The following is a 12,298-nucleotide window of genomic DNA, read 5'->3' on the forward strand; positions in this document are numbered from 1 at the left end:
ACCAATCAGAGCTCACTTGCCAACCAAATCAACACCCTGTTCTTGTGTAATATAAATGTTCTTGACCTTTATAATCGATACTTATCGTGAATTGTCCTCACGGGTGCAAGACAAAAATCTTTAACGTGTGTCTTTTTTTCAAAAAAATACTCAAGTTCTACATTACCAAACCGCCAAACTCTAGGACACTGTGCACTGTCTCCACCTGACCTTCCACCTTTGATGACTCACACACACACACACATACACCCAGGATCCTCTGCTCCTATATCCCCTTCAGAAATGTCCCCTTCATTTGATAGGAAGGTTGTGAGAGGCCAGGACAGAGTGAATAGAAATAATTCTCACTTGGGAAAGGAGGAGAAGGTTATGTTTTAAAGTCATTGATAAAAAAGGCAGACGTGATATGAGGAAAAATGTCTTCATATTTCTCCATGTTCTCTGTATCAAAATGTAGTACCTCACATTTCTCCACATCTGACCCTATTTGCCGATTTCACTAACATCTCTGTCCTTTTGAAGTTCTATGCTGTGCACCTCATGGTTTATATGCTTCCAGGTTTTGTGCCACCTGCAAATTTTGAAATTGTGTCCTATAACCCAAGGTGGAAGTAATTTACTAGGGGGTAAAATTCCCTCCCTAAGGGCATTGTGGGTCTACCCACAGCACATGGACTGCACCGGTTCTGGAAGGTAGCTCACTCCCACCTTCTCAATGGACAACTAGGGATGGGCAATAAATGCTGGGACAAGCCAGTGACACCCACATCCCACAAGTGAATGAAAAAATATATATCTCAGAAAAATCCAGATCCCAACACTGACTGCTAGAGTTCTCCACCCCAGGCCTTCTCCCAGTCCAAAACCATCCATTAACAATGCTCTTGTCACTCAGCCAATTTGCTATCCAATTTTGTGCATTTCCTGGCAGAGTGCTCCCTGGGTGCATTCTTCCTGAAAGCAGCTGTTTTAATTGGTGTCGTCCGTGCTCGCAGTCTTACTGAGGCTGGGATCTCAACACTCCAGGTTCAGATTTAGTACCCGGACAGGCCGGTGGGGAGCTGTAGGGGCTGCTCGGGCAGGTTAAAGAGCAGCTCTCCTCAGGGGGAGTGGAATTATCAAAGCCAAGAGGCCTTCAAACTGCGGCAGAAATGTGGGTGTCTTGTATGGGTCACAGATGTGGACTTTCTGACTCATAGCCCCTTGCTTGGGGTTTGAAACCTCCACCTCCTGTAGCCCCTTCATTTACCACAGGGGCAAGTTAAAAATCGCACAATACCAGGTTGTAGTCCAACAGATTTATTTGGAAGCACTAGCTTTCGGAGCGCTGCTTCATCATCAGGTAATCTGAAAAGCTAGTGCTTCCAAATAAACCTGTTGGACTAATAACCTGGTGTTGTGTGATTTTTAACTCGGTCCGATGACAGTACCTCCACCTCATGGTTGTCACAGGGCGGCAGCCATTGCTGAAGTGGAGACCTGTACATAGATTGGGGTGAGGGTTGGGTGGGGGGGGCTACTCCCCCAGTAGTAAAAGGCTGGCAAAATTCAAAATCCTCTGGGGCTTTCATCACCTCCCCTGTGTCCCTTTCTTTGTGGTCACTATTCCCACTCCCCTCCCGTCCCTGGAGAGTTCCTCTGCTGGTCAGAATGTTTTGGGAGTCAGTCCCACTCCAATTCCTCATGAGCTTTCCCCAGCCTCCCCCCCCACCCCCGACATTCCACCCCCAAACCTACAACCGTGAGGCCCAGAAATTGTAACACTGAGCCAGTGACTCTTATTGATGTTAATCTTACCTGGGAAAGTCATCAGTACATCGCAATTCTCTGTTGGAACTGTCTTCATCCAGGATTTATGGGACATGATGTAGCGTCCCGCCTGCAGGAAGCTTTTGCCGAACAGTTTATCTTTGAAGACAGAGAAACAGAGTGAGCAGACAGGACACACGAGAAAGAGACAGAAGATACAGTAACATCGGGCTTGTGTGCAAACAGGTTATGAGCATGTTGAGAATGTTCTCACCCTCCAGTGCAGCCACATCCTCTAGTGTGGCCTCACCCTCCAGTGCAGCTTCACTCTCCAGTACAGCCTCACCCTCCAGTGCAGCCTCACTGCCCCAGTGCAGCCTCACTGCCCCAGTGCAGCCTCTATCTTTCAGGACAATCTCGCATCCCTTAGTGAAATCTCTCTCCAGCCCAACCTCACCCCTACGTAAATGTACCAGCACAGTGCTACCTTGCATCCCACATGCTCTGTATACACAGCGCCGTTCACCCAAAGACGGATCTGCTTGCTGTGTACAGTGTGCTCAGTTTCCATTTCACCAGCAAGTGCCTGACATAGGCTGGGCTCTTTGTCAGACAGAAGCAGCTTTTACTCTGTGTTTTTCAGGCCCTGGAATGGAACATAAGCTCAGCAATGGAAACACGACCTGTCGCTGAGGAACAACAAGTAGTCACTGGGTGTGTCAAGCCAGGGGATCCAGGGCTCTAATTGCACATCGACAGCTCCGGGCAGCTGACCAGCAACAAAAGTTAGCAGAAATTTTAACCAGCTGCAGACAGACTGTGAGATACATGGAAAGCTGCAATCTTCAACTCTTCGCCCAACAGACAATGACCAATGAAAGTCTCATAATCCCTAATGACCTCCTCCATTGTCTCAACTAGAATGCACAATCAGGGAATAGGGGAAAGGTAGAAGAGGTGGAGGAGCAGCATTGCTAATCAGGGATAGCATCACAGCTGCAGAAAGGGAGGTTGTCGAGGAGGGTTTGTCTGCAGACTCAGTACGGGCTGAAGTCAGAAACAGGAAAGGAGCAGTCACTTTATTGGGAGTTTTCTATAGGCCTCCCAATAGCAATAGAGACACCAAGGAGCAGATTGGGAAGCAGATTTTGGAAATTAGATTAGATTAGATAAGTGTGCAGAAGTAACAGGGTTGTTGTCATGGGTGACTTCAACTTCCCTAATATTGATTGGAACCTCCTTAGTTCAAATAGTTTGGATGGAGCAGTTTTTGTCAGGTGTGTCCTGGTGAATTCCTGACTCAATATGTAGAAAGGCTGACTAGACGGGAGGCCATATTGGATATTGGCAACAAATCATACCAGGTGACAAATCTCTGAGTAGGAGAGCATTTCAGTGATAGTGATCACAACGCATGGAAATCATAGAAGCCCTACTATGTGGAAACAGGCGATTTGGCTCAACAACTCCACAACGACCCTCCGAAGAGTAACTCACCCAGATCCATTCCCTACCCTATTACTCTACATTTCCCATGACTAATGCACCTAACCTACACATCCCTGAACACTACGGCAATTTAGCATGGTCAATTCACCTAACCTGCATATCTTTGGACTGTGGGAGGAAACTGATCACCCGGAGGAAACCCACATGACACGGGAAGAATGTGCAAACTCCACACAGTCACCCAAGACTGGAATCAAACCCAATTCCCTGGTGCTGTGAGGCAGCAGTGCTAACCAGTGAGTCACTGCGCTGCCCTCAACTCCCTGACCTTTACTGTAGTTGTGGAGAGGGATAGGAGCAGATGGTATGGAAAAGTGTTTAATTGGGGGAGGGGGAATTACAATGCTATTAGGCAGAAATTTGGGCATCTAAATTGGGATCAGATGTTCTCAGGAAAATGCACGATAGAAATATGGAGGCTGTTTAGGCAGCACTTGCTGATAGTGCTGGATAGGTTTGTCCCACTGAGGCAAGGAAGGGATGGTAGGGTGGAGGAACCTTGGATGACAAGGGATGTGGAACATAGAGTCAAGAGGAAGAAGGAAGCTTACTTAAGGTTGCGGAAGCAAGGATCAGACAAGGCTCTAGAGGGTTACAAGGTAGCCGGGAAGGAACTGGACTTAGGTGAGCTGGAAGGGGGCATGAAGATGCTTTAGCAGGTAGGATTAAGGAAAACCTGAAGGCATTCTACACTTATGTGAGGAAGAAGAGGATGGCCAGAGTGAGGGTAGGGCTGATTCGGGATAGTGGAGGGAACTTGTGCCTGGAGTCGGAGGGGTTAGGTGAAGTCCTTAATGAATACTTAGCTTCAGTATTCACTACTGAGAGGGACTTTGACATTTCTGAGGACAGCGTGAAACAGACTGATATACTAGAACAGGTTGATGATAGGAAGACAGATTTGCTGAAAATTTTGAAAAACATAAGGATTAATAAGTGCCCTGGGCCAGTTGGTAATATACCCAAGGTTACTGCAGGAAGTGAGGGAAGAGATTGCTTCACCTTCGATGATGATCTTTGCGTCCTCACTGCCCACTGGAGTAGTGCCCAATGATTGGAGGGTGGCAAATGTTATTCCCTTGTTCAAGAAAAGGAATAGGGATAATCCTGGGAATTACAGACCAGTCAATCTTACGTATATAGAGGGCAAATTATTGCTGAGGATTCTGAGAGACAGGATTTATGAATACTTGGAAAATCATAGTTTGATTAGAGATAGTCAGCATGGCTTTGTGAGGGGCAGGTCATGCCTCACAAACCCTCCTGAATTCTTTGCAGATGTGACAAAACACATTGATGAAGGTAGAGCAGTGAAGGTGGCATACATGGATTTTAGCGAGGCATTTGATAAGGTTCTCCATGATAGGCTCATTCAGAAAGTAAGGAGGCATGGGATACAGGGAAACCTGGCTGTCTGGATACAGAATTGGCTGGCCCAGAGAAGACAGAGGGTGGTGGTAGATGGAAAGTATTCAGCCTGGTGTTCCGCAGGGATTGGTTCTGGGATCTCTGCCTCTTGTGATTTTTTTGAAATGACTTGGATGAGGAAGTGGATGGGTGAGATGGTAAGTTTGCCGATGACACAAAGGTTGGTGGATTTGTGGATAGTGTCGAGGGCTGTTCTAGATTGCGACGGGACATTGACAGAATGCAGAACTGGTCTGAGAAATGGCAGATGGAGTTCAACCTGGAAAAGTGCAAAGTGATTCACTTTGGAAGTTTGAATTTGAATGCAGATTTCAGAGTTAAAGGCAGGATTCATGGCAGTATGGAGGAACAGAGGGATCTTGGGATCCTTGTCCATAGATCCCTCAAAGTTACCACCCAAGTTGATAGGGTTGTTAAGAAGGCTTATTGTGTGTTAGCTTTCATTAGCATGGTGACTGAGTTTAAGAGCCGCGAGGTTATACTGCAGCTCTATGGAGCATGGTTAAACCACACTTGGAATATTGTGTTCAGTTCTGGTTGCCTCATTATCGGAAAGTGCATGGAAGCTTTAGAGAGGGTGCAGAGGAGATTTACCAGGATGTTGCCTGGACTGGAGGGCATGTTTTATGAAGAAAGGTTGAGGGAGCTAGAGGTTTTCTCATTGAAACAAAGAAGGATGAGAGGTGTCTTGACCAAAGTGAACAAGAGGATAAGAGGCGTAAATAGAGTGGATAGTCAAAGACTTTTTTCCCAGGACGAAAATGTCTTTCACAAGGGGCCATAACATTAAGGTGTTTGGAGGAAGTTTTCAGCGGTCAATTCTTTACACAGAGAGTGGAATGCACTACCAGCAGTGATAGTAGAGTCAGATGCATTAGGGACATTTAAGCGACTCTTGGATAGACACATGGAAGATAGTACAATGAGGGGTATGTAGGCTCGTCTGATCTTAGAGTAGGATATAAAGCTGGCACAGCATCGAGAGCTGAAGGTCGGTACTGTGCTGTATTGTTCTATATTCTATCAATTGCTGTGGGATAATGTCAGCGTTACATTGGCTCCACCCATTCCACTGGCTCCCAACACTGTCTGTGGGTGGAGGCAAGGAGGTTCTATTCTCACTTTCAGAGGAAGCAGCTCCTCAAGGTCTCAGTAATTATACCTGGCCCAATGTAATTGTAATTATCACTACCATGTAATAAACCTCCTTGTTCTCCACAAGCAGAACATCCTCTGTAGATACTGTAGGGTGGTGTACCCTCTACCACCAATCACCCAGGGTAAGGCCCCAAGGCAAAGCAAAGTCAAAGGAGGATTGGTGACACCTCCAAACAATCCTCACCCAGAACCACACACTGGTACACATGGCAGATAACCACAAGGTACCAGCAATGGGCAGCTGTGGAAATGGCACCAGTTAGGGGGTTCCGTATCTAAGGGACAACTCCTCACACATCAGACATCAACCATCAGGACTCTCCAAAACAACAACAACTTGCAGCTACGTAGTGCCTTCAAGGTTGATAAAGCATGCCAAGGCCCTTTGTATGAACAAATCCCAGTGAAAATTTGAGTCACATTAAGAGAACAGAAGAGAGGCAGCCACAAACGCCTGGTCAGAGGGATAGGTTTGGAGTAGTTGCTTACGTGAAGAAACTGAGGACGAGTGGCATAAAGGTGCAGGGAAGACATTACAGAGCGCAGGGCCCTGATAACTGAAAGCAAAGCCACCAAAGGAGTGAAGAAAATCTATCAGAATTGGGGGAGGTCAGAGATCTCGGATGGGTGCAGGGTTATAGGGGAATGCAGAGATCTCGGATGGGTGCAGGGTTATAGGGGAGTGCAGAGATCTCGGATGGGTGCAGGGTTATAGGGGAGTGCAGAGATCTCGGATGGGTGCAGGGTTATAGGGGAGTGCAGAGATCTCGGATGGGTGCAGGGTTATAGGGGAGTGCAGAGATCTCGGATGGGTGCAGGGTTATAGGGGAGAGTGCAGAGATCTCGGATGGGTGCAGGGTTATGGGGAGTGCAGAGATCTCGGATGGGTGCAGGGTTATAGGGGAGTGCAGAGATCTCGGATGGGTGCAGGGTTATAGGGGAATGCAGAGATCTCGGATGGGTGCAGGGTTATAGGGGAATGCAGAGATCTCGGATGGGTGCAAGGTTATAGGGGAGTGCAGAGATCTCGGATGGGTGCAGGGTTATAGGGGAGTGCAGAGATCTCGGATGGGTGCAGGGTTATAAGGGAGTGCAGAGATCTCGGATGGGTGCAGTGTTATAGGGGAGTGCAGAGATCTCGGATGGGTGCAGGGTTATAGGGGAGTGCAGAGATCTCGGATGGGTGCAGGGTTATAGGGGAGTGCAGAGATCTCGGATGGGTGCAGGGTTATAGGGGAGTGCAGAGATCTCGGATGGGTGCAGGGTTAAGGGAGAGTGCAGAGATCTTGGATGGGTGCAGGGTTATAAGGGAGTGCAGAGATCTCGGATGGGTGCAGGGTTATAGGGGAGTGCTGAGATCTCGGATGGGTGCAGGGTTATAGATGAGTGCAGAGATCTCGGATGGGTGCAGGATTATAGGGGAGTGCAGAGATCTCGGATGGGTGCAGGGTTAAGGGGGAGTGCAGAGATCTCGGATGGGTGCAGGGTTATAGGGGAGTGCAGAGATCTCGGATGGGTGCAGAGTTATAGGGGAGTGCAGAGATCTCGGATGGGTGCAGGGTTATAAGGGAGTGCAGAGATCTCGGATGGGTGCAGGGTTCTGGGAGAGTGCAGAGATCTCGGATGGGTGCAGGGTTATAGGGGAGTGCAGAGATCTCGGATGGGTGCAGGGTTAAGGGGGAGTGCAGAGATCTCGGATGGGTGCAGGGTTGTAGGGGAGTGCAGAGATCTCGGATGGGTGCAGGGTTATAGGGGAGTGCAGAGATCTCGGATGGGTGCAGGGTTATAGGGGAATGCAGAGATCTCGGATTGGTGCAGGGTTATAGGGGAGTGCAGAGATCTCGGATGGGTGCAGGGTTATAGGGGAATGCAGAGATCTCGGATGGGTGCAGGGTTATAGGGGAATGCAGAGATCTCGGATGGGTGCAGGGTTATAGGGGAGTGCAGAGATCTTGGATGGGTGCAGGGTTATAGGGGAGTGCAGAGATCTCGGATGGGTGCAGGGTTATAGGGGAGTGCAGAGGTCTCGGATGGGTGCAGGGTTATAGGGGAGTGCAGAGATCTCGGATGGGTGCAGGGTTATAGGGGAGTGCAGAGATCTCGGATGGGTGCAGGGTTATAGGGGAGTGCAGAAATCTCGGATGGGTGCAGGGATAAGGGGGAGTGCAGAGATCTCGGATGGGTGCAGGGTTATAGGGGAGTGCAGAGATCTCGGATGGGTGCAGGGTTATAGGGGAGTGCAGAGATCTCGGATGGGTGCAGGGTTATAGGGGAGTGCAGAGATCTCGGATGGGTGCAGGGTTAAGGGAGAGTGCAGAGATCTTGGATGGGTGCAGGGTTATAAGGGAGTGCAGAGATCTCGGATGGGTGCAGGGTTATAGGGGAGTGCTGAGATCTCGGATGGGTGCAGGGTTATAGATGAGTGCAGAGATCTCGGATGGGTGCAGGATTATAGGGGAGTGCAGAGATCTCGGATGGGTGCAGGGTTAAGGGGGAGTGCAGAGATCTCGGATGGGTGCAGGGTTATAGGGGAGTGCAGAGATCTCGGATGGGTGCAGAGTTATAGGGGAGTGCAGAGATCTCGGATGGGTGCAGGGTTATAAGGGAGTGCAGAGATCTCGGATGGGTGCAGGGTTCTGGGAGAGTGCAGAGATCTCGGATGGGTGCAGGGTTATAGGGGAGTGCAGAGATCTCGGATGGGTGCAGGGTTAAGGGGGAGTGCAGAGATCTCGGATGGGTGCAGGGTTGTAGGGGAGTGCAGAGATCTCGGATGGGTGCAGGGTTATAGGGGAGTGCAGAGATCTCGGATGGGTGCAGGGTTATAGGGGAATGCAGAGATCTCGGATTGGTGCAGGGTTATAGGGGAGTGCAGAGATCTCGGATAGGTGCAGGGTTATAGGGGAATGCAGAGATCTCGGATGGGTGCAGGGTTATAGGGGAATGCAGAGATCTCGGATGGGTGCAGGGTTATAGGGGAGTGCAGAGATCTTGGATGGGTGCAGGGTTATAGGGGAGTGCAGAGATCTCGGATGGGTGCAGGGTTATAGGGGAGTGCAGAGATCTCGGATGGGTGCAGGGTTATAGGGGAGTGCAGAGATCTCGGATGGGTGCAGGGTTATAGGGGAGTGCAGAGATCTCGGATGGGTGCAGGGTTATAGGGGAGTGCAGAAATCTCGGATGGGTGCAGGGATAAGGGGGAGTGCAGAGATCTCGGATGGGTGCAGGGTTATAGGGGAGTGCAGAGATCTCGGATGGGTGCAGGGTTATAGGGGAGTGCAGAGATCTCGGATGGGTGCAGGGTTATAGGGGAGTGCAGAGATCTCGGATGGGTGCAGGGTTAAGGGAGAGTGCAGAGATCTTGGATGGGTGCAGGGTTAAGGGGGAGTGCAGAGATCTCGGATGGGTGCAGGGTTATAGATGAGTGCAGAGATCTCGGATGGGTGCAGGGTTATAGGGGAGTGCAGAGATCTCGGATGGGTGCAGGGTTAGAGGGGAGTGCAGAGATCTCGGATGGGTGCAGAGTTATAGGGGAGTGCAGAGATCTCGGATGGGTGCAGGGTTATAAGGGAGTGCAGAGATCTCGGATGGGTGCAGGGTTCTGGGAGAGTGCAGAGATCTCGGATGGGTGCAGGGTTATAGGGGAGTGCAGAGATCTCGGATGGGTGCAGGGTTATAGGGGAGTGCAGAGATCTTGGATGGGTGCAGGGTTAAGGGAGAGTGCAGAGATCTCGGATGGGTGCAGGGTTAAGGGGGAGTGCAGAGATCTCGGATGGGTGCAGGGTTATAGGGGAGTGCTGAGATCTCGGATGGGTGCAGGGTTATAGATGAGTGCAGAGATCTCGGATGAGTGCAGGGTTATAGGGGAGTGCAGAGATTTCGGATGGGTGCAGGGTTATAGGGGAGTGCAGAGATCTCGGATGGGTGCAGAGTTATAGGGGAGTGCAGAGATCTCGGATGGGTGCAGGGTTATAAGGGAGTGCAGAGATCTCGGATGGGTGCAGGGTTCTGGGAGAGTGCAGAGATCTCGGATGGGTGCAGGGTTATAGGGGAGTGCAGAGATCTCGGATGTGTGCAGGGTTATAGGGGAGTGCAGAGATCTCGGATGGGTGCAGGGTTATAGGGGAGTGCAGAGATCTCGGATGGGTGCAGGGTTAAGGGGGAGTGCAGAGATCTCGGATGGGTGCAGGGTTATAGGGGAGTGCAGAGATCTCGGATGGGTGCAGGGTTCTGGGAGAGTGCAGAGATTTCGGATGGGTGCAGGGTTATAGGGGAGTGCAGAGATCTCGGATGGGTGCAGGGTTATAGGGGAGTGCAGAAATCTCGGATGGGTGCAGGGTTAAGGGGGAGTGCAGAGATCTCGGATGGGTGCAGAGTTGTAGGGGAGTGCAGAGATCTCGGATGGGTGCAGGGTTATAGGGGAGTGCAGAGATCTCGGATGGGTGCAGGGTTATAGGGGAGTGCAGAGATCTCGGATGGGTGCAGGGTTAAGGGGGAGTGCAGAGATCTCGGATGGGTGCAGGGTTATTAGGGGAGTGCAGAGATCTCGGATGGGTGCAGGGTTATAGGGGAGTGCTGAGATCTCGGATGGGTGCAGGGTTATAGATGAGTGCAGAGATCTCGGATGGGTGCAGGGTTATAGGGGAGTGCAGAGATCTCGGATGGGTGCAGGGTTATAGGGGAGTGCAGAGATCTCGGATGGGTGCAGGGTTAAGGGGGAGTGCAGAGATCTCGGATGGGTGCAGGGTTATAGGGGAGTGCAGAGATCTCGGATGGGTGCAGGGTTCTGGGAGAGTGCAGAGATCTCGGATGGGTGCAGGGTTCTGGGAGAGTGCAGAGATTTCGGATGGGTGCAGGGTTATAGGGGAGTGCAGAGATCTCGGATAGGTGCAGGGTGAAGGGGGAGTGCAGAGATCTCGGATGGGTGCAGGGTTCTGGGAGAGTGCAGAGATCTCGGATGGGTGCAGGGTTATAGGGGAGTGCAGAGATCTCGGATGGGTGCAGGGTTATAAGGGAGTGCAGAGATCTCGGATGGGTGCAGGGTTATAGGGGAGCGCAGGGATCTCGGATGGGTGCAGGGTTCTGGGAGAGTGCAGAGATCTCGGATGGGTGCAGGGTTATAGGGGAGTGCAGAGATCTCGGATGGGTGCAGGGTTATAGGGGAGTGCAGAAATCTCGGATGGGTGCAGGGTTAAGGGGGAGTGCAGAGATCTCGGATGGGTGCAGGTTTATAGGGGAGTGCAGAGATCTCGGATGGGTGCAGGGTTATAGGGGAGTGCAGAGATCTCGGATGGGTGCAGGATTATAGGGGAGTGCAGAGATCTCGGATGGGTGCAGGGTTAAGGGGGAGTGCAGAGATCTCGGATGGGTGCAGGGTTATAGGGGAGTGCAGAGGTCTCGGATGGGTGCAGGGTTATAGATGAGTGCAGAGATCTCGGATGGGTGCAGGGTTATAGGGGAGTGCAGAGATCTCGGATGGGTGCAGGGTTATAGGGGAGTGCAGAGATCTCGGATGGGTGCAGGGTTATAGGGGAGTGCAGAGATCTCGGAAGGGTGCAGAGTTATAGGGGAGTGCAGAGATCTCGGATGGGTGCAGGGTTATAAGGGAGTGCAGCGATCTCGGATGGGTGCAGGGTTATAGGGGAGTGCAGAGATCTCGGATGGGTGCAGGGTTCTGGGAGAGTGCAGAGATCTCGGATGGGTGCAGGGTTATAGGGGAGTGCAGAGATCTCGGATGGGTGCAGGGTTATAGGGGAGTGCAGAAATCTCGGATGGGTGCAGGGTTAAGGGGGAGTGCAGAGATCTCGGATGGGTGCAGGGTTAAGGGGGAGTGCAGAGATCTCGGATGGGTGCAGCGTTAAGGGGGAGTGCAGAGATCTCGGATGGGTGCAGGGTTATAGGGGAGTGCAGAGATCTCGGATGGGTGCAGGGTTAAGGGGGAGTGCAGAGATCTCGGATGGGTGCAGGATTATAGACGAGTGCAGAGATCTCGGATGGGTGCAGGGTTATATGGGAGTGCAGAGATCTCGGATGGGTGCAGGGTTATAGGGGAGTGCAGAGATCTCGGATGGGTGCAGCGTTCTGGGAGAGTGCAGAGATTTCGGATGGGTGCAGGGTTATAGGGGAGTGCAGAGATCTCGGATGGGTGCAGGGTTATAAGGGAGTGCAGAGACCTCGGATGGGTGCAGGGTTATAGGGGAGTGCAGGGATTTCGGATGGGTGCAGGGTTCTGGGAGAGTGCAGAGATCTCGGATGGGTGCAGGGTTCTGGGAGAGTGCAGAGATCTCGGTTGGGTGCAGGGTTATAAGGGAGATCAGGGATCTCGGATGGGTGCAGGGTTATAGGGGAGTGCAGAGATCTCGGATGGGTGCAGGGTTCTGGGAGAGTGCAGAGATCTCGGATGGGTGCAGGATTATAGCGGAGTGCAGAGATCTCGGATGGGTGCAGGGTTATAGGG

At 51.2% G+C, this 12,298-nt stretch overlaps 1 protein-coding gene across 3 annotated transcripts in view; it reads right to left on the minus strand.

Annotated features, from left to right (window-relative positions):
* The window catches only part of ano8b (anoctamin 8b), a 129,287-nt gene that overhangs the window by 63,203 nt on the left and 53,786 nt on the right, over positions 1-12,298 (minus strand). For all 3 annotated transcript variants that reach the window (XM_043721503.2, XM_043721500.2, XM_043721501.2), the window contains exon 2: positions 1,798-1,908. In XM_043721503.2, the coding sequence (XP_043577438.2) occupies positions 1,798-1,908 (111 nt within the window). The remainder of the gene's footprint in view (positions 1-1,797; positions 1,909-12,298) is intronic.

This window comes from Chiloscyllium plagiosum, unplaced genomic scaffold (genome assembly GCF_037043375.1).
Source record: "Chiloscyllium plagiosum isolate Xiang-an unplaced genomic scaffold, Cpla_swu_hap1 HiC_scaffold_28, whole genome shotgun sequence".
In the NCBI taxonomy this organism is placed as follows: Eukaryota; Metazoa; Chordata; class Chondrichthyes; order Orectolobiformes; family Hemiscylliidae; genus Chiloscyllium; species Chiloscyllium plagiosum.